At 48.5% G+C, this 21,317-nt stretch overlaps 1 protein-coding gene across 5 annotated transcripts in view; it reads left to right on the plus strand.

Annotated features, from left to right (window-relative positions):
* PIK3CD (phosphatidylinositol-4,5-bisphosphate 3-kinase catalytic subunit delta) overlaps nt 1–21,302 on the plus strand; it is a 39,502-nt gene extending 18,200 nt beyond the window's left edge. For 3 of the 5 annotated variants that reach the window (XM_069034971.1, XM_069034972.1, XM_069034975.1), the window contains exons 2-24: nt 3,546–3,619; nt 3,983–4,146; nt 4,778–5,006; nt 5,406–5,635; nt 6,447–6,626; nt 7,286–7,435; nt 7,733–7,822; nt 8,537–8,758; nt 11,632–11,728; nt 12,038–12,168; nt 12,815–12,874; nt 13,077–13,244; nt 13,740–13,861; nt 14,026–14,169; nt 14,756–14,855; nt 15,694–15,872; nt 16,071–16,180; nt 16,764–16,842; nt 17,085–17,252; nt 17,916–18,039; nt 18,219–18,364; nt 18,557–18,689; nt 19,225–21,302. In XM_069034971.1, the coding sequence (XP_068891072.1) occupies nt 4,006–4,146; nt 4,778–5,006; nt 5,406–5,635; nt 6,447–6,626; nt 7,286–7,435; nt 7,733–7,822; nt 8,537–8,758; nt 11,632–11,728; nt 12,038–12,168; nt 12,815–12,874; nt 13,077–13,244; nt 13,740–13,861; nt 14,026–14,169; nt 14,756–14,855; nt 15,694–15,872; nt 16,071–16,180; nt 16,764–16,842; nt 17,085–17,252; nt 17,916–18,039; nt 18,219–18,364; nt 18,557–18,689; nt 19,225–19,362 (3,141 nt within the window). In that variant the 5' untranslated portion in view covers nt 3,546–3,619; nt 3,983–4,005 and the 3' untranslated portion in view covers nt 19,363–21,302. Of the gene's footprint in view, nt 1–2,950; nt 3,020–3,545; nt 3,620–3,982; nt 4,147–4,777; nt 5,007–5,405; nt 5,636–6,446; nt 6,627–7,285; nt 7,436–7,732; nt 7,823–8,536; nt 8,759–11,631; nt 11,729–12,037; nt 12,169–12,814; nt 12,875–13,076; nt 13,245–13,739; nt 13,862–14,025; nt 14,170–14,755; nt 14,856–15,693; nt 15,873–16,070; nt 16,181–16,763; nt 16,843–17,084; nt 17,253–17,915; nt 18,040–18,218; nt 18,365–18,556; nt 18,690–19,224 lie in introns of those variants that run through there. The other 2 variants (XM_069034973.1, XM_069034976.1) reach the window with 2 other exon arrangements.
* The last annotated feature ends 15 nt before the right edge of the window (nt 21,303–21,317 follow it).

The following is a 21,317-nucleotide window of genomic DNA, read 5'->3' on the forward strand; positions in this document are numbered from 1 at the left end:
GGGAACGCTGCTCCATGTGTGATCTTGCTGCTTTTATTTTTTTGTTGGTTTTTGCCTTTTCCTCTCCAAAGCAGTTGCATGGTGTAAACACCAGAGCTGTGGTTGATAAACTTCATAAGAGGAAATTTGTGTTAGTAAGTTTTATGTCGGCTGCTGGCTTGTTAAATACTGTGTGGTTTCAGATGTGTCCACTGCACTCTGACACTCTGCATGAATTTACCTTTCCTCAGATTCCTCAGCTGTGTTCCCTCCTATTACTGATGTCATGCCTATATTCTCTGCATGGCATCCAGTAAAATTGAGGGTTTATTTCTGTCCTAGTGCATGGACTCGTCCTGTGTGCACATCAGCTCTGCCTCTTTGGTAAAGATACACATTAATTACCTTCACACTATTTACTGCAAGGGGAAAACCCTAAGGAGGGGAGAGCAGCCTGTAGCTTTCCTGCAGAGTAAAGAATAATCAACTGAGGCAAAGGGCACAGGGGAAGTTGTGGACTTGCCTTCATCTAAAAAGTGGAATTTTGTCTCATGATTATTTTCCTCCACCACTTTTCCTGCCCAGTGATGAAGAGGTCTGGGCATTGTATGATAGGTTCATTGCATGTGTGACTCTAAGGAAGTGATTAGTACCAATGGATTCATCTTTGCTGATTGCTCCCCAGGAAATTATTCCACACCTCAAAATTAATGGGGGATTATGGAGCAATTGTGGAGTCTTTGCTGCTTGTGCTGGTCTGAACCAGAGGCAGGAGTCAGTGTGGAATGGCTCCATGTGTATTTCATTCCTAATTTCCTAAGAAAGTCTGTCTTGCACAGTTTTTTACTTTCACTTTACAAAAATATTCCACAGAGCAGAAATACCTGTGACAAGGGGAGTAGACTTGAGTTCTCTGGGAACCGTGTGGAACAGCTTTGTGTTTGGACCCATGGAAATCTATCCTTGGGCGTGTTCTTGGTGCCTTGGGGCCTGTGTTGTGTGACAGTGGCGCTCCCCTTCCTCTGGCACGGTCTGAGAAGTCCAAGGCACCGCTTGCTGTGCAGAGTTTGTTTATCTGCAGCCTGAAAGCAGCAGCTGTGGTGGCCCCACAGCTCGGTGGGCACAGCCCATGGGGAGCAGGCACAGCCCATGGGGAGCAGCAGCTCGTCCCACAGCTGGGCTCTCCCCTGTTTTGTGCCTGGCTGTGCCTCACATTGTCACAGCCAGCCCTGAGGTCCCCATCCAGCGTGCAGGAAAGGAAAGGAAGGAACGTTCCCTTCCTCCTTTTGGGAAGAGGCAGCAGCGTGTACCTGCCTTGCTCCTGAAACCGGTGCTTGAGGGCTGTGGGAGGTGTGGCTGGTGGGAGGAAGAATTGTTACAGCAAGGTGTGGGTGGGGGAATGTGGAAGTATTCTAGCAAGAAGATGTTTTGGGGTATGTTGCAGCAGGAAGGGTCAGACCCGGGAGTGTCTCACTGTAGAATGTGGGTAGCTGCAGCCCAGTGTCGATGAGGAGGGTTCTGTGGGGGCCGGGGTACCTGCTGAGGTTGGTTCTGTGGGTTTACATCCCTGTAAAACACAAAATTCTGTCTCACCGTGGCTTGCCCTGGCTCTGAGGGATACACAAGTTGTACAGGAAACTAATTTGTCAAGTGTAGATTGATTAACTTGAACCTCAGGCTACCAGACCTACAAGTCTGAAGCCTACCAAGGTATGAGATTTCTAACACTAATCTGTCTGCCCACCAGAATGAGAGTGAGATTATGCTGAGGCTTTAAAAATGGACAATTATATTGGAGAATGTTGGGGTTTTTTTTGAAGACTGCTGCAGTGAAAGACAAAGAGTATATCTCAAACAGCTCCAGTAGTGTAAACCCTGCCAAAAAGGAGTGATGCTACATTCAGCTATTCACAAATGGTAAACGACCCAGAGAAAAGGGAATTGTAATTACTTACACAGGTGAGGTCAAGATAGCACAAACAAGGTTAGAGCCTGGGGAACTCTGTTCGGTTTCCCAAGGCAAAGGGGAAGAGGGAAGTCAGGTGGTGCAAAAGTACCCATCTATGCAGAGCTTGCCTCATGTAAGAACTGCCACACTGCATCAGATCTGAGCTCCAGCAAGTCAAGCATTCTGAATTTAGCAATAGGAAGGGGAGAGACGTGGTAAATGATGTATTAGAGGTGGTGAAAGTCCAGAATTATCCTTCCTTTGGTATATTCACTCCAGGTTCTGTTGGAAAAATCCTGCATCCTCTAAATCAGGGAGTTTGGAAAGACAAGGTGTTGAGCTTGAACTGACATTGTAGTGCTCATGGCTTAGAGAGGTACTTCATATTCTCTGGGATGTGGTGCCAGATAGAAATCCTCAGCAGAAGGAAGCAGCTCAGCCATTGCTGTGTCTGTCTCTGCTGGTCAGTAGAGTTGTAGTTTGCTGATTTAGGCTGAGGTGGCAGATATAGCAGAGACTTGCTGTTTTTATTGTTGATGAGCAGAAAACAAGGCCAGCTTGTTTTGCTTTATTCAAATTTATAAACCTTGCCTCCTCCCCTTTGCTCCCCTCCCTGCTAAGGCCCGGGGGGTGGTTTGTGGTCTCTCTATCCGGTCGCTGGGTGATGCAGCCTGTGTGCTGAGGAAGCAGGACAGATAAAACATAGCTCATATTTCTGGGAATCCTGACCTCACTGCTGACAGGGAAGTGGTGTGTTCCCAGGACCTAGCAGATAAGATGCTGGGCTCCTTGTGCTGAAGCCCAGGGCTGGCTCATGAGGAGCTGCCAGCAGGACTTTGTGGTTTGGGAATCAGCAGCACTTGGCTCAGCTTCTTTCAAAGTCTCTACACCCACAGCTGCAAAGCCGTATTTAAAGTTCTGAATGGGGAAATTTTGTGCTGGTTTCATGGGCTGAGGGTAAGGGACGCAGACTTGCTCGGGGCACGTGCAGGGCTGGGTTTGGAGCCGTGGCTGTGGGGCACCTTCCAGGCTGTACCACTGGGATGTTCCTCTGCTGACCTGGTGGAAAAATTCTGGTGAGAGGGAATTGAGGTGAGCTGGTTTCCCTGTTGAGGTGGTTGGAGAGAATTAGAGCCACTTCCCTGTCTCTTGCTGGGAGCCAGTGCCAACAGTTCCAGAGTCTCCCAGCACGTGGGGACACCACACTCTGCCACTTGTCATCTGTGCAGGAAACTGGAGATTTTATTGCTGTAGTATTTTGCTTGTGGGCAAGTGGATGGAGACTTTGTTACAGGCCTTTGAGAAAGGAAATGTCTGACAGGCTTCTGGTGAATGCCTTTTGTTTCATCCTGTGTTTGAAAACAGCAGTTTGTACCTGATAGCATTCGGCTTCTTGTTCTTGTCTTTGCATTCCTTGGGTGTACTGAAAATAAATTGCAGCACCCTGCCAAGGGATAGGCTGCAGATGGAATTAACAAACTTATTCTGATTGCCTCAGCCTTCAACTTCATTTTTCTGTACTTGTAGAGGGGGGATGTACAGCAGAGTATTATTTGTTTGTGTGTATAAAAATGCATGCATACTTGGAACCAGCAACAACTCTTTCTCCCTCTTGCAGACTGGAACTGAGCTCTGGAAAAACAAAGTGGAGCTTGGAGCATGTGGCCTGAGGATTGCCTTACACAGCCAGGGGTAGGAACTTACTGTTTGTCTTGGCTGCTTGGTCACAGATGAGCTATTGGGACAAGTGTCTCTGTTCTCCAGAGAAGATAATTCTCCTATTTCTTAGTCAAATGCAGATGTAGATGTTAATTCTGGCCTAGAAGGGATTAAGAGAGGGTTGCATTGATATAGAAGCAAATGCTGTAGTTACATGTGGCTCAAAGGCACTGGAGTGGAATTTTTACTAAGGTCCATGTTTTCCTGAGCTATAAGGCTGTGCTGACCTTCCTTTCTTTGGGTTCTTTTGCGCATTAATTTTCTACAGAGCCCAGCACAGAACTGAGCAAACAATACGTAGTCAACATCAACAGATTGTTTTCCCTTTTCTTGCAGGTGGTAGCTAAGCAGTGAGCAGGATGCCCCCAGGCATTTACTGCCCTACGGAATTCTGGTCCAAGGGGGAAAACCAAAACATCCAGGTGGACTTTTTGCTGCCCACAGGCATATACTTAAACCTCTCTGTGCCCTGCAATGCCAGCCTGGGCACCATCAAGCAGGTAACAGCCTTGTACCAGCTGTTAGTGACAGGTCTGTGTTACAGCCAGAGGCCCATCTGCTCCAGAGTTTTGCCTCCAATAGCAGGCACTTAGGATGAGAGTAAAAAAAGGGATGTGAAGTCATGTGAAAGTGCTATCTACAGGGAGAGAAGGATCTTTGGGAACTGGATAGTGTTGACAAGACTTGAGAAGCTCTTGGCTCCTGTCACAGATTTCTTGTTACTGGGGGCAAGTTATTTAACCCAGTTTTGCTTCCAGTGTCAGTAATTGCTCTGTTTCACATGGCCAGAGGCAGCAGGTGCTTACTGTGAGATATTCAGGTGGGGGTTATTTAAATGCTCAGGTTGAGGGATTTACATTGCTTGAAACAGAAGGCAAGCATGAAGAAAGGAAGTCAGTTAAAGGCACCTGCAAATAAACCTACCCGGCAGTTCAGCACGAGCTGGAGCCACCAGACTTGGCTGAGGAGCAGCCTGGGACTGCAGGTCCAGGAGTGCTGTGAGGAGCTTGGGCTCTGCCTTTGCTGTGTGCTGAGGGAGAGGTGGTGGGCGGCAGCAGCAGGGCGAGGGCGGGGGCGGGCTGGGGGCGGCCGGGGCGGTGCGGGAGGGTCACGGTGTGCGCTGCCCCGCAGGTGCTGTGGAAGCACGCGCAGTATGAGCCGCTGTTCCACATGCTCAGCGACCCCGAGGCCTACGTGTTCACCTGCATCAACCAGACGGCCGAGCAGCAGGAGCTGGAGGACGAGCAGCGCCGCCTCTGTGACATCCAGCCCTTCCTGCCCGTCCTGCGCCTCGTGGCTCGCGAGGGAGACAGGGTCAAGAAGGTCATCAACTCCCAGATCAGCCTGCTCATTGGGAAAGGTCAGTTCACCACCACTGGTCACGGCAGGCGTGGTGGCTGTGGGTGGAACGTGCTCCTGTCCCAAACAGCCTGGCTGCCTGTGGGACAGTGCTGGAGCCCTGCTTGTGCGCTGGGACATCAGCAGGTTTGGTCTGCAGTGGATGCAGAGAGGGAGCACTATGCGTGCAGACCCAGGGAAGGTGATGCTTCCTGCTGGCAGAGCACTGCGTGTTGAGTCAGTGCAATTGTACATCATAAATAAGTGACTGCTGGTAGCTTGGCTGACTCTGCCTTTGGCCACGTGTTAAACACGTGTTCAGGGAGTCTCGAGACTCTTTCACAGACATTTGAGGGAAAGGCTTGTTTCCCCCAAAGGCTGAAGATGCTTATTTTGCCTTCCTCTCTTACTCTCCACTCAGGTTTGCACGAGTTTGACTCTGTGCAGGATCCAGAGGTGAGTGATTTCCGCACCAAAATGTGCCAGTTCTGCGAGGAGAAAGCAGCAAAGCGGCAGCAGCTCAGCTGGGCAGCGTGGATGGAGTACAACTTCCCCCTGCAGCTGGAGCCCATGGCCAAGGGCCTCGGGACTGGCTCTTTGCAAATCCCCGCCAAGAACATTTTTGTCAACGTCAAGTTCCAGTCTGGCGGGGTAAAGCACAAGGTTTTCTGTCACAGTGTTTGATGGTTTGTGCTTTTCCTTTGGAAGCCTCTGTGTGTTTGCAGACAGAGTAATGTGTGCCTGGACAGTGTTTCCATGCGTTCAGTGTTCATTTTCATTCTCCAGATTCCTTTGCATGCGGAGATGGTTGGGAGGGAGACTGAGCCTCCAACCGAGGGAGCTGTTCTCCCTCCTGAACATGCTCTGGGCGTGCTGGTTAGCTGGAAGCTGAGGTTGCTGCATGTACATGGGGTGGAAAGCTTTTAGGATTTGGGTAGGAAAGGAGCATAGAATCCAGTACTTGACTTTCCTTTGGAAGCTCAAGAGCCCGCCTCAGCTCATGCTCAGCAAGCACTGCTTGCAGGCACTGGTCTGTGCTGCCCACGGGCCCTGTTCTTGCCTCGTACCCTCGGTTCGTGTTTTTGCATGTTGTGCCTGGGCATGGAGCAGGGTCACCCTCACAGGAGAAGGGCCTTCCAGAGCAGTGTGTTTGAGCATGGTGACCCTTACAGCCTCTGCCTGCTGGTGGAATGACAGTGGGAAGGTTTTTAGTGACTGGCAACCACGTGAACTGGTGATTCTGCTTAAACTGAAGTTCCTGATTTCCAGCCTCGTGCTTGCACTGCTGAAACTTGCTCCTGCCCAGTTTAGCAAACATCCTTAGTTATCATTGGCTAATGTGTGTGTGATTGTACCTTCCTATCCTGCTCCTCACTGCCAGCAGCAGGAATGTTGTTCCCTGTCTGTGCCGTTTCAGCCCTTTGCTGGTATCTGACAGTTTGCTCTGTTGTTGGGATTGCAGGAGAGCTTCACGTTCCAGATCTCCCCCTGGGAGTTCCCCATCACCTTGATGAGCTATGCTATTAAGAAACAGGCTACTGTGTTCCGCCACGAGACCGTGCAGAAGCCAGAGGACTACACGCTGCAGGTGAACGGGAAATGTGAATATCTCTATGGGAACTACCCCCTGTACCAGTTCCAGGTGAGCCTCTTGTCTTGCTTTATCAGTGAGTCTGTTCCCACATGGCCTTCCCTTGCTGGGGGTGTGGGCTGGGACATGTTGTCAAGGAGACAGTGCTGTTTACAGGAGTGCAGTACATCAGTGACAGGACCTGGATGCTGCTTAGGGCAAAGGGTACTTCCAGCAACCTAGCAAATCCCTATTTTTGGGGGGCCAGTGATCTAAGCCTGTCCCTGGGTGCTGAGTGCTGTGTAAATACATTTAGAGGCTGTGGTTCTGGAAGTATCTGCTTGCTTGTATGGTGGGCTGAGGGTTCTCCTCTTGAAAATTGGGCAAGCAATCCTGAGTCATGTGCTCCTCTGGCAGGGCAAACTGCTGCTGGGAGTGCTGAATCCTCCTCAGTGTTTTCCCTTAATGCAGCCATTTGAATCCATTGATGAAATGCCAGCTATAAAAGGCACTTCATATTCTCAGTTCTGGCAACATGAGCCCAGCGAGTTGCAGGTTTATAAAGCAAGAGGAGATAATTGAGAACTGGAATTTGATTGTTGCCGGGTCCTTCCCTGACTCCCTGCACGGGTTCCTGCCTGGGCTGGTGCTGGTTGGCGCGGTGGCTCTGGCCAGGCCCGGGTGGCTCTGGCCAGGCCCGGGTGGCCCTGGCTGACCCTGTCCCCTCTCAGCACATCCGCAGCTGCCTGCAGCGGGGCCTGACCCCCCACCTGACCATGGTGCACTCCTCTGCCATCATTGCCATGAGGGACGAGCAGACCAACTGCATCGCCAGCCCCCCAAAGGCGGCCTCCAAGCCCCCTCCACTCCCCAAGAAAAAGGTAAAAGGGGACGGTGACCCCTGGGGTCACCCTGGGCTCGTTTGTTGGTGGATGTGCTGATCTTGGCTGGGAACAGCAGTGGGTTCTCCCTGCCCTTCTCAGGACAGGTTCCTAGCTGGGGTCTAAGATGGGAATTTCCAGCCAGCCTTCCAGCCCCTCCACATCTTCCCTGGTTGTCCCAGGCCTCTTGCTCTTTTCTGTGGGAGCAAAAAGCATGGAATGGGAGATGAGTTCTGGTGCTGACTTGAGAGGCCTTTGTTGCATCTATCTCTGATTAGGACCCTTTTGTCTTTCCAGCCGAACTATGGCTCTCTCTGGTCCTTAGAGCAGCCTTTCTACATCGAGCTGGTGCAAGGCAGCAAGGTCAATGCGGATGAGAGAATGAAGGTGGGTACTGGCTCACTCTGGGGGTTTGTACCTTGGCTTTCCCAGTCACATCCCTCTCGTTTGTGTGGGGAGGTGGTGGCTGACAGCGTGATCTCACCTGCTCCTGTGGGGCTTCATTCAGCCTTTGGGCAGTTTCTGAACTGCAGCACAACAGGAATGGGGAGGGAAGTGGCCAGCTAGCAGCCCAGCATTAGAAAAGCTGCTGCACAGCAGACAGAGCTGCTGCCCTGAGGTAATGGCATTGTACAGTGCTGGGCAGGGAGGCTGCAGCAGCAGAGCAGGGGAAACCCAGCTCTGAGGAGAGAGTGATGGGAGAGGTGGTGACTGGCAAAGGGAAGGCAGAAAGCAGGAGGCAGCAGAGCCCTGGGATATGCAGGGTGTTTGCCATGAAGGGGAGCAGGAAAATGAGGGGAAGGGGAACAGCTGCTCTTTGGGAAAGGAAGGAAACTGGGCAAGAATGTGTTGCATTATTCAATATGCAAGTGCATATTGCAATCTGCATGAAGTGAGAAGATAACAATGCACCTACTGAAGCAGAGTAAAGAGAGAGAGAGAAAGGAACTGGATCTCAATGGATCAGGAAAGAGATGAGAGTAGGACACCCTGTTCAGGGGAGTGGCTGCCCTGTCCCATTCCTCTTCCAGTGATGTGTCTTCAGCAAACAAGGCAAGCCCCTGTGGATTCATGATGTGCTCTTATTTTTCCTGCCCTCAGCTGGTGGTGCAGGCAGGTCTGTTCCATGGCAATGAGATGCTGTGCAAGACAGTGTCGAGCTCGGAGGTGAACGTGTGCTCGGAGCCGGTGTGGAAGCAGCGGCTGGACTTCGACATCAACATCTGTGACCTGCCCCGCATGGCCCGGCTCTGCTTCGCCCTCTATGCTGTCATCGAGAAGGCCAAGAAGGCTCGTTCCACCAAGAAGAAGTCCAAGAAAGCTGTAAGTGAAGCCAGCCTGGGGCTGAGCCAGGCAGGCCAGGGCTGCAGAGCACAGGACATGATTCTGAACCAAGTGCCCTTTGCTTTATGTTAAAAAAAGCTTACAGAGTAATGGCCAGTAACTTCTTCAACAGGAACAGGAAGCTGAGAAGTGGCTGCCTGTGAGAAAGCTGTTTATATGTAATTTCTTCTCAAGAAAGACCATTAAGAAACATACCCAGCATCTGACTGGACCTAAAGAGGAATCACTTGTGTTGGTGTCCCTGTTTCGCTGTTCCGCAACTTCCTTGTTTTGTAGTTGAGGTTAAACCACCACCTGTGTTGCATTTTCTTTCTAACAAGGTCTTTCCTGCAAATCCCCAGTGCAGCAAATTACCAGCCAGGGAAGGGGAATAAACTGAGGAATGTAAACACTGGTTATGGCAAAGCTTTAGACAATGTAAAATGAAAGTGCAGATTCTTCAAGGTTACTGTTCAGGTGTTGCAAACTGAGCATAGAAAGTGTTAAATCACTTTGGAAGCTCTTGATTTGAGCATCTTAATCAGAGGTAGTGATATTTCTCACTTTCTTCAGCTCTATTCCAGAACTTCTAGCCCATTAACGATTTAGTAACTAAAAGTAGATCCAAGTGCAGCCTGTAATTGAATTGCTGGTTTCCCAGAGTTGTAACTTAAGCCTCAAGCTCTTCGCATGGGAGAGTTTTCTTTATGAGCAGCAAATGCATTTGTTCCTCTGCAAATTATTGTTTCTGTGACCACAAAGACACTGTTCTCATGCCTTAAGGAGAGGATTACTCATGCCATCTGTACTAGAGTGCAGAGGAATGAGGCACTGATGAGTGTGATAGAGAAGATTTCAGTTCTGCTCACTCCTCCTCACTGTTGGGAGGTTCACCGAGCGTTGTTGTGCTGACATCAGTGGAGTTCTCAGGGTTACTGTGCAGTCATGTCTGGGAGTAACAGCCAGCTCATGAATCCTGCTTGTGGGGACCAATTTCTGGATTGAAGACTTCAGACTGGAAACATTGTGAGGCCAGGACCAGGATTAACAGTTTTATTGTTGGGTTTCTTTTTTATTTAAAAATAGCAGAACCCCAGCTCCTGCTGGAGGTTTTTGTTGGACAGAAGATCTGATTCATCCACAGGCTGGATGTTTGTGGTCACACTGGAATAATTTTCAGTTTTGAAGCAGTCAGAAGGAAATCTTGCTGTTCTGATTGACAAAACACAACCAGTCTGTTTAGCTGAGTTGTTAAGAGGATCTTATTCATGTGTGTTCTGGTGCTGGGGAAAGGTGGATGCATTCTGATGAGCTTTTAGTATAAAATCACAACATTCACTGGAGCTGAGCACTGCAAAAGAATTTTTCCCCATGGTGAGCTACAGCTCTGAGTGAAGAAGCCAGAAATCGTTTCAAATGGTTGGTAAGGGCAGGTTACAGTCAGAGTGCACTCTGATATTTTGTTTGTTTGTTTTGATTGTTAATTTTTTTCCTTACTCAGAGGTTAATTCCATACATGTTGTTTATATGCAGACTGTCCAGAGCAGATAGGTGGGACTAAATCATTTACTACCACAAAACCAGGCATGTTTGCAGGCTGACTGGATGAGTCAGAGGGTTAATGTCACCCAGAGGGTTGGCTTTCAGTGTTTCTCTAAATCAAGCAGGAGATGTCTGTCTTCAGAATGCTGGATCCTTGTTTTTCTGGACCTTATCCACCAGAAATCTTGCCTTGTGTTTTGGCAGGCTTTCAGCTGTGGTTAGATGTCATTTACTCTGTTAGAAAAGGTTATTGCTGGCAGTGGTGTTTTGTTTGGCTTTTCCCTGTGATCTGGAAGTTGATGTGTCAAATGGGATTTTACTGAAGATACTTGGAGTAATCAAATCAACTCCAAGGTTTGTGAGAGGCCGCTTGGAAGTGACTCATTTTGTCACATTAGAGGGAAATGGGGTCTCTGTTAACCTCCACCAAGTGCCTGGGTGTCCTGTGGGGTAAGGCTGCATTGTCTAGTATGCCCCAGTGGAACCAGATGTCTCACTGTGGTTCCTTCAAACATGACACTGTTTGTGGCTGCGTCGATGCAGAATTTCTGCCACGTAACCCCTTTTCTACTCAGTTTCTGTGCTTGAGCCTTGGTGTGATCTGAGCTCTGAGTGCTGTTGTATGAGGTAAAGTGTTCCATTTGAGGAACCTGACTGCAGGAAAGCTTAGGTCACTCATGGAAAGTGTGTTTGCTCTGGGGCTGGGAGCTGGGTGAGGGCAGGGGACAAGTTCTTTGAATTGGCCGTGTCCTGGTCACTTCACTTGCTGGAGTCTCCCTCCTCCAAAATGAGTCTGGGTTGGACTTGTGGGGTTTATTTTGGGGCTGTGGCAGGGGATTGGCAGCATAAAGTTTGATTTCTATAGATAGTGTTTATTACTGTACAAAGGAGCCAAGCCTTTTTTTCCTATTATGAGCTATTTCTAGCATCCTTTGTTTCGTTTTCCAAAATCGTGCCTACTCTGCGTTCCCTGTTTCAAAATTAAAGTTCTTCTCCTCCTCCTCAAACTGTGAAATATATGAAGTATGTCACAGCTTCCTAAAATACTGAGTGTACAGTAGTAAGGCCTTATTGGAAACCTAGAGATTCTTCAGCTATGCCAAATATCAGGTGGTGAAGTTTTAGACACATTTGTGGGGAGTGTTTGGTGCCATTTAGCACTACACAAAAGACCCCAGGTTTCGGCAAATGCCCATCTTTTAATTTAGAGAGCTCAGCAGGTCAGACAGGACGTCCCTTTGCAAGGGGATCTCTCACTTTCTCGTTAGTCCTTCTGTTCCCCTGCTCCAGCTGGGCAGGTGCAGCCCCCCACGAGCGCTGTCTTCCCGCAGGACTGTCCCATCGCCTGGGTCAATGTGATGCTCTTCGACTACAAGGACCAGCTGAAAACGGGGGAGTGCTGCCTGCACATGTGGTCCTCCTTCCCAGGTATGGCAGGAGAGGGAGCTGCAGTCCTTTGGCATCCTTAGTCTGCACCAGGAAGTGGAGTGGTCACTGCTCTGTCCTGTGATGGCAGCTGGAGCCCTGCCAAGACAGGGCTTTGTTGAGCTTGGCTTTGCACATGTGACCTGAGAGGTGGCCACTCACCTAAGGATGTCACATGCCCCTCACTGGGGAGAGCTCAGGAAGGTGAAGTGCTTGTGGCCAGGCAGTGCCCAGGGACAGTCTCTGCTCTGCTTTCTGCACCAAAGCTTCACAAGATTTGGGCTCATGGGTTTTATGTACTTTGTTTTTCAGATGAGAAAGGGGAACTTCTGAACCCCATGGGCACAGTGCAGTGCAACCCCAACACTGAGAGTGCAGCAGCCTTGGTCATCTGCTTCCCCAGCGTGGCAGCACATCCTGTGTATTACCCGTCCTTTGAGCAGGTGGGGCACAGGAACACTTTTCTGGGAGGCAGAGGAATTCCCTCACTGTCCCTTCCAGTAGGGAAGCTCTGGGGCAGCCATTGACAGGGACTGGCTGCAAGCAAACTTGATGAATAGATATTGTTAACTGAAATTTTCACTTTTTCCTCTTAACTAATGGACCTTTGAGTGAAAACTTTTCCAAGCTGTGAATTACTGAGGTAAAGCTGCTCTCATAAATGAGCACTTGTTTAAAAAATGGGTTTAACTGAGCTGCCTTTAAACTGCATTAGGCTCTGTAGGAAGGAAGAGGAATAAAGGGGAAATGAGTGAAAGTAGGCAGCTCCCTCCCTTTCAGCAGAGTGATAACATGCCGTGTGGGGTGGAGATTTTCCATCTGTCACTGCAACTGGCCAGACAAGTGGAAGAAGAAATGTGCCTGTTACAGGGAAGAAAGGGGATCTGCTCTGCCAGAGACATGTCTGTGCTCCCCACGAGGCAGGGGCTGGCTCAGAGGCTGGAACAGGCTGTGCCAGGGAGAAGGGGGAGCCCGAGCAGAGGTGGCAAGTGGCTGATCTCCAATGCAGCACAAATGCCTGAAGTGATGGTGAGCTGCAATTACAGAGGAACTGAGGAGCCTTTCTCAGACTCTTAATTTGTGTCCCAGCTGCTGGAGTTGGGGAGGAATGGAGAACAACCCCGAGCTGCACCAGAAGATTCTGAGGAGGTGAGTCTTCTGGCATCAGTTTTCAGCTGCCTGCAAGCCTGGTTTCATGGACCAAGTTGTTTCCACCTTAGGCCCCCCCCCCCCCAGCATTTTTCACCAAACTGGGTCATGCCCCAGTCCTGCAGGGTCTCCCTGAGCTGAGCAAGTCCTGTGGTTGGGACTGAGCCCTGTGTCTGCTCTTTCCTGTGCTTGCCGTGAGCAGAAGTTGCAGCTGAAGGAGATCCTGGAGCGGAGGAGCCACACGGAGCTGTACGAGCACGAGAAGGACCTGGTATGGAAGATGAGATACGACATCCGTGACCAGTACCCACAGGCTCTGGCCAAGCTGCTCATCATCACCAAATGGAACAAGCATGAGGATGTTGCCCAGGTGAGGATGTTGGGGCTGGCAGCCGGGGCTCCCTTTCTGATCCATCTTTCAGTGTCTACATTCCTGTGCTGTGTTTGGGAGCCCAGCTGAGCAGGGGATGTTTCACAGTTTTCTCAGGGAAGTTCCCAGCTGGTACCAGCTGAGGTCTCGTTCTTCTGGGCTCTGTTTGGCTCTTTGGGCTGTCCCAGATTCATTACTGGCCAGCAAGGTCTTGTTTATCCCTTCAAGAAACTGGAGGCAAAAAAAAAAAATCTGTTTAATTAATGGGAAAAAAGAGATCTGGATTGAATATTCTTAAATGATAGCGAGAGATCAGCACAAGCCACCTCAAGGGATCAGTTTTTGACCTGGTATCTGCAAACTCACTGTGAGGCATCTATAAATAGTGACCCCCTAATAAGGAGCTGCTCTTTCATCAGTAGAACTTCAGATTCACATCCATTGTCATAAAAACCTTGTTCCTTCTTTCTGCTATTTTCTTTTTGGTCATTCCAGATGATTTCCCTGCTTCAGACCTGGCCAGAGTTGCCTGTCCTGAATGCCTTGGAGCTGCTGGATTTCAGCTTTCCTGACCGTTATGTTGGTTCCTTTGCTATCAACTCCCTGAAGAAGCTGACGTAAGTGTTGGCCCCCGGGAGAGGCAGCGCCCTTTCTATTTCTGCTCAGGGCTGCTGAGGGGCTGTGAACAAGAGTGACAGCCTTGTCTTTACAAAGGGCTGTTACAAGTACACTTGTGGCACTGAAGATAAGGTTGGCTTTCATGTTTCCTTTCTGTCCACAGGGATGATGATGTGTTCCAGTACCTGCTGCAGCTTGTCCAGGTGCTCAAGTATGAATCCTACTTAGACTGTGAATTAACCAAGTTCCTGCTGGAAAGGGCATTATCCAACCGCAAGATCGGCCACTTCCTCTTCTGGCACCTGAGGTGAAGAGCAAATGTTTTAGGCTTTTTCTCAGTAATCAAGTGAAACCAGCATTTACTGGGTCCTTCATTGCTCTGTGAAGTGGGAACTGCTGCTTTTTACCTTGGGTGACTCAATAACAATTATTCCAGGATGACACAGTATAGTTTTTTTGTTCATTAATTTTTGTCTTTTGTCATTGTAGTGGTGGTGTTTGGGTTAGGTTCTGTTTTTAGAATTTATATATATTTGTGAATATATACACATGTGCATGTGAGCTGGAATTTGCTTTGGGTTTCCATGGCCCTGTGCCAGCTCTGAGCCACAAGCTCTGAACTGTTCTTGCTCCCCAAGCGATGTTCTCAAAGGAGGGGTTGGTGATTGAGTCACCCAGAAGGATGTCTCATCACCTCAAGCAATGGTTTTCCTCCATCACCTTCTGGGCTGGGGATATTTATTTTCCTTCCCCATTACAAAGAATCTAAACAGCAGCCAAATATTCTGGTGTGTCCCCCCCCTCCTGGTGCTGGTGTGAATGGGAGAATGAGTCACTCCCTGCAGTGAGTCAGCACTGCTTTAACCTCCCTCCTTCCCTGCCTCCCTCCCCAGGTCAGAAATGCACGTTCCTGCCGTTTCCCTGAGGTTTGGCCTGATCCTGGAAGCATACTGCCGGGGCAGCACCCACCACATGAAGGTGCTGATGAAGCAGGTACAAATTGCTTTGGGCCAGAAGGTTGCCTTCCCTCTTGCTTGGGGCTGGTTCTCAGCTGTTGGCTTTCCCAAATGAATGTCACCAGTAATACAAGAAAAGCCTCTAAGGGCTGTGTTGGTTTTGGCGTGTCCTGGAGACCCCCAGCACGTGTGGCCTTGCTCGTCCTTTACTCACCTACAAAGGCTGCAGTCTGTGTCTAGAATGGTTTGAAATGGTCAGAGCACTGCTGTTACGAGATCAGTTGGGTGAGGTGCTTGTTTGCTGGGAGCTGATCACAGTTGGCTGATTCAGAGCAGGGGACTCCCTTTCAGTTGCTGTGTGCAGGTACTCCTGGCATTTTCCCACTCTGAAACCTCTTACCTGTCAAGGGTCCCTGTACCAAATTCAGAAGTGAGGGACTCATCTCTAGACAAAGTTGTAGCCAAGCTGTGACCATGAGCCAGTGCTGTTTCTTTTCAAGACTGAGCAGCACTTTTGCACAACCAGAACTCCCCAGAAGCACTGAAGGACAGGCTGGGCTCTAGGTCTCATCCTCACTTTTCTAGCCACAGCACCTCACTTCTTCTTTTGGGGCATGATAATGTGCTTTATTCCTGCTGCAGTCATTACCTTGCAATGCATTTGTACCCAGCAGAATATCCACAATTAATTATGGATCTTTCTCAAGCAGATATTACTAAATTTGTTTTGTTGCAGTGTGTGAAATTGCTACAACTTGAAGAGAAAGTAAGAGATGGAACCAAGGTTTACATTTCACAGAAAATTTAAATGTTTTTTAAACTTTCTTCAGGAATTTCCTATTTGTTAACCCTGTTTCATCCCTCCCTTTTTTCAGGGAGAAGCACTCAACAAGATGAAAGCTCTGAATGACTTTGTGAAAGTGAGTTCTCAGAAGGCCACCAAGCCTCAAACCAAGGAGATGATGCACATGTGCATGAAGCAGGAAACCTACAGGGAAGCCCTTTCCCACCTCCAGTCCCCCCTGAACCCCAACATTATCCTCGCTGAAGTTTGGTAAGGAAGAGATCTGCACCTCTGAATTTGTGCCAAAGGCTTTGTTTCACACTGGAGCCAGGCTTTGGGTTATCCCAAGGTTCTTTCCTCATGGAAGTTCCAAGTCCATCAGTGGGTGTAGTTGCTGTAGGACTGGCAGCTTGGATGACTGATATTTTAATAGACGGAAACTGATGGTAGTATTTTTATTTCCTCTAGTGTGGATCAGTGCACCTTCATGGACTCCAAAATGAAACCATTGTGGATTGTGTTTAATAATGAAGAGACAGGTGGAGGTGGAGTGGGTATCATTTTTAAAAATGGAGATGGTAAGTCTTCATTATGCCTGTGCAAATGTATCTTTTAGTCTCAAGTATTTACTGTGGTGGGAAGGCCTAAATATGGACCATTAAGATGTTGCGTAAATGAGGACCTTTAATGGTTTTGGGTGAGTTTTTTGGCAGTAATCTGAAGACATAATAAACTCCCCTCTATATTTCACCTGCCTCCCTCTTTCATTAAGATTTTAGTGCAGTGGTAACTGGATACCCTTGGACAACAAAACCAAACCTGATGTGGGGTCTGAAAGAGCTCTAGAGGGTTGGGGTGGCTGCTGCTCACTGTTGTGCCCAGAAGGGGATTTCTGAAGTGCCACATTGACTGCCATGGGAAGAGCTTTGGCCAAGTCAAGTAGCCAAGTCAAGGCAGTGGTTTCACTGCCAGTAAAATCCTGTGTGAGCTGAGGCTCTGGTGTGTGGTTTTACATTGTTACTGCCCCAGCAAACACTGCTCACTGCTGGTCTTCTTTCCTGGCTCAACCAGCAAGTGACAAATGTGGCAAAGGCTGCAGGCACAGAGCAGGGGGACTTTGGGAGGTACTTATGACCCTTTTTCCTCTGTAATGCTGCCCAGATCTGCGCCAGGACATGCTGACTCTGCAGATGATCCAGTTGATGGACATCCTGTGGAAGCAGGAGGGCCTGGACCTGAGGTGAGCAGTGTGCCCACAGTTGTCCTCCTGCACTGATAGATCAGGGGTGGTGAGGCTGTTTTCTCTGCAAGCTCAGAGGTCTGTCTGGTGTTCTGGGAGCATCGGGGCAGGTTCTGTGGGGCTGGGGAATAGAACTGTAGAGGAGAAAGGGATGAGACAGGGCAGGCAAGGGAAAGCTTAAAAGTCAACACCACCCACTTGTGGGCAGGATTTCAGTGGAAGGGTTTCTTTCATCTCTGCAGGATGACCCCTTATGGCTGCCTCTCCACAGGAGACAAGACGGGGCTGATTGAGGTGGTCATGCATTCGGACACCATCGCCAACATCCAGCTCAACAAGAGCAACATGGTGGCCACGGCTGCCTTCAACAAGGATGCGCTGCTCAACTGGCTCAAATCCAAGAACCCGGGGTGAGTGGGCGCAGCTTTCCCTCCCTGCTTCCTGCCTTGCTCCTTTTCCCTCAGCTATGCACAGCTCCAGACTGTGGCTGCTCCCTCATGTGGATCCCTGTGAGCCTTGAGCAGAAACAGAGGCCTCTGGGTTACTGTTTGCAAGCTTTGTTTGATCTCTGATAGCCTAAGGCAGCTCTGACCATGGGCTGGACCCAAACCTTGATCCAGATACACAGCCAGCACAGGGCCAGCTGGATGAAGGGCAGCAGGAGTAATGCCAGAACTGGGAGGTGAAAAAGGAAGCAGCTGTGTGGCTTGGGGGGTTACTGGAGAGGAGGAGAGCAGCAAAGCATCAGCTTCTGGCACAGCAGGGCCCCAACAGGAATCACTCCGGGTGTCCTCTGTGTCCTTTGGATCCATGGATATATAGAAATGAGTTAATTTAGTTGAGACTAAGTCAATTCCATTGAGATTGTGGCCACAACCTTATTCAGATCCCTTCAGTTACAGACAGTTATTGCAGCTCATTTTTGTAAAGCAGGGGTGGGAGTCCTGCCTCCAGAGAGCACTACAGGAATCCAAACAAGCTTTCCTCCCTTCTCCTGCAGCTGAAAACAGCTTTCCCCGTGGGGCAGTACTGGAGTCCAAAGTAAAATTATCTTTCTTTCTTGCCATCTCTAGAGATGCCTTGGACCAAGCCATTGAGGAGTTCACCCTGTCCTGCGCCGGGTACTGCGTGGCCACCTACGTGCTGGGCATTGGGGACCGGCACAGCGACAACATCATGGTCCGGGAGACAGGGCAGGTAATCTGGGATTATCTGGGCAAAGGAATATTGTCTCTTCCCAAAGGAGGGCCATGGGCAAGGTCATTTTTCTCTCTCCCAAAACCCTATAGTCGTCATCTGCTGAATACAGTAACTGGGAAGTAACACCAATCAGCTAAAACAGGTAATATTCCAAAAATATTTTTTCTTATTTTCAGCTGTTCCATATTGATTTTGGTCACTTTTTGGGAAACTTCAAGACTAAATTTGGTATTAATAGAGAACGAGTTCCTTTCATCTTAACCTACGACTTTGTGCATGTCATCCAGCAAGGAAAAACCAACAACAATGAGAAGTTTGAAAGGTAAGTGCTGGGAGTTTTTAAGAGCTTTTTAAGCTCTAAATTTTTAGTGTTTATTTCTACCAATATGCAGCCTCTAGCTGCCTGTACACATGAAAGTAAATAAATTATTAACTGGAGAGAGTACATAGCTTTGCTTTACAAAATGGTTGAGTTTGCAGCCTTCATTTCTTCACCTCATCTACTCCTGCACAGGTTCAGGGGTTACTGTGAAAGAGCCTACATGATCCTGCGGCGCCACGGGCTCCTCTTCCTGCACCTCTTTGCACTGATGAAAGCTGCTGGGCTGCCAGAGCTCAGCTGCTCCAAAGACATCCAGTACCTAAAGGTAAGAGGCAGAGCCCAGGTAAGGAGTTAAAACTGAACACCTGATCTTGTGGCTGGGTGAGGAGGAGTTCAGTGTGCAAGGACAGATTCTTAGAAGCAGATGAGCTCCAGGACTCACTGTTGTGAGTGGATGCCCAGTGTCCGTGTGCAGGACATCAGAAATGCCAGGTCCTGGTCCTCAGAAATCCCTTCAGGTTCTTCACCATGAAGGCAGCAGGTGCCAGCTTGCAGGGAAGGAGACACAGATCTTGGCTCTAATTTCCTAGTTTGCCTCCTGAGTTAGAATCACCCATCCCTGGCAGCTGCAGAACACTGTACAAGAGCAATACAGAACCTGCTCTTTCCCTGCGCCAACATAAGCTGAGGGTCCAAGTGTTTATCAGAGAAAGAAAACCCTGCAACTACAGGAACAATTAAAAAAAAATGATGGCAACTCCATTCCTCCTTTCAATGGAGTAATTTCTTATAAATAAACATCTTACTGGTTGAACAGTGAATTGTTCAGTTGTGCACTGATTTATGCCTCTTGCCTACAGGACTCCCTGGCCCTTGGGAAAACTGATGAGGAGGCACTGAAGCACTTCAGACTGAAGTTTAATGAAGCCCTGCGAGAGAGCTGGAAAACCAAAGTGAACTGGCTGGCACACAACGTATCCAAAGACAACAGGCAGTAGAGCAGGAGCCTGCACCTGCTCAGGAGAATGTAACAGCCCCGAGTCCAGCACTGACAGCCAGGTTCCCAAAGACAGAAGAATTGTAGTGTTGAAGATCCCCCACCTTGTTCCCAGAGATCAGCCATTGCTGCATGACTGAAAAACTGTTGGCCTGTCCTCAGCCACACCACTGTGGCTGCCATAGATCTTTGGGACAAGGGAGAGACTTGAGGCAATAAAACTCCTGTGTACAGTAAAGGTAGGTAGAGGTACTGTACCCTTAAGAACTCCTTAAGCTTCAAGTACATCTTTCAATGGAAGAGTTGAGGCAGTTGTAACATCCCTCTGGTGTGCTAATGTCTGTATTTCTATTTTCTTGGAAATTTAGCTGAACAGAGATTCCCCTATGCCTGTAGCCCATCTTCTAGGTCACCACTGTTACAGCTTAGAGGCATGAACTTCAGCATGTGGTCACTCTTCCTGCCCTGTGTCAGTGTCCACCAAGGTGGGTCAGCGCACAGCACATTGAAGCTGACTTGGACAAATGATTTTACTCTGCCTTGAGACAGGATAAGGACATCCCAGCTGTCATATTGCTTTCTGTCTGCTCCAGAGGCCAAAGTGTTCTGAAACTGAGCTGGAACTCAGCTATTGCTGTCTAGAACTGATGGCACAAGAGCAGCTTTGGAGTGGCCACTGGATCAGGTACTTACTTTGCTTTCCAAAGTTAGGCTTTAGTTGACTCTCAAGTAATTCCTGCATTTATTTTGGTTTCAAACCTGAAAACGCTAAGATTGCATTTTCAAATTAAAGTACTTACTGCTTCTTTTTGTAAAAGATGTTAAGCTGTGAGGTCTGTTCTGGTTTGGATCTATTCATACAAACCCTCTTGCCTCTCAAGCACCTGGTGGTAGAAGCGGCAGTTCTGGCATGGAAGACACCTCATTTTAATTTAACCCTGGGAGAGCCCCTTTTCCTACACTTCCAGATGATACTGTGACTGAAGCACTCAGGCTCTAACAGCTGCTTTGGTACTAGAGAGAAATACTGCAGGATTTAGAGCTCTACGCAGGCTGATCAGTGAGAAACAGTCCTGTGCCTCTGCTCCATTTTAGAGAGTAAATATTGCTATTTGCTTGCTTATTAAACTAATTTACAGAGCAGAAAGTATGCAAAAAAAATCTTGGGCCCTGTGCAAGGTGAGATGCACTGAAACTACACCCCTGATCAGGTTCTTGTGGAAGACACTACAATTCCAGAGCTGGAAAAGCAATTCTCTTGCAGTGCCAGAGCCTGGTGTTCAGGATGCTGCAGCAGTGGGACCCTGCTCTCCTCAGTCCCTCCCAGGTCTCGCAGCAGAAATGTCAGGCCCTCAACAGCTTTTAGAGCAGTGGCTCTTGTCCTGTCCCTCACTTTGAGAAGTGCAATAAATAACACAAAGGTGTATCAGTATCAGTGGCAAGAACTGAGCACAGTTTTACAGAGGTTACTTAGTCTGGAAACTTGACTTACCTACAAGCAGTAAAAATTCAGTAAGTGATCCTGTAGACCTTCTTCCTTGTACACCCTGGGAGAGCATCTTGGATAAATCTCTGACAGCTCTGTTGACTCCAAATTCACAAAGCAGCAGCTCACCTGATGGTTTTCAGTAAGCTGAATTGTACTAAAGATTGAAACTTAAATAATTTTCAAAAATATTTCATTTCATTACAAGTGGCTTCTCATTTTTATAAATATGCTCAGAATGATAGACCTATTTCTATTTATTTAGAGATGTTTCTGTCATTATTTTTTTTCAACTCTGTACAAACTGATTGTGCTTATTCTGTTGCCTTGAAAAAAGAAGTATTTTTTTAAGCCAAATTGTGGTTCTGCAAGAAGAGAATGTTTACATGTTTAGCTGTTCAGTTGCTTTAGGTACATGTTTTGTAAATAAAAAATATTGACAAATTGTACACAAATGCTGCAAAGTCCTT

Source organism: Aphelocoma coerulescens, chromosome 21 (assembly GCF_041296385.1).
Source record: "Aphelocoma coerulescens isolate FSJ_1873_10779 chromosome 21, UR_Acoe_1.0, whole genome shotgun sequence".
NCBI lineage: Eukaryota > Metazoa > Chordata > Aves > Passeriformes > Corvidae > Aphelocoma > Aphelocoma coerulescens.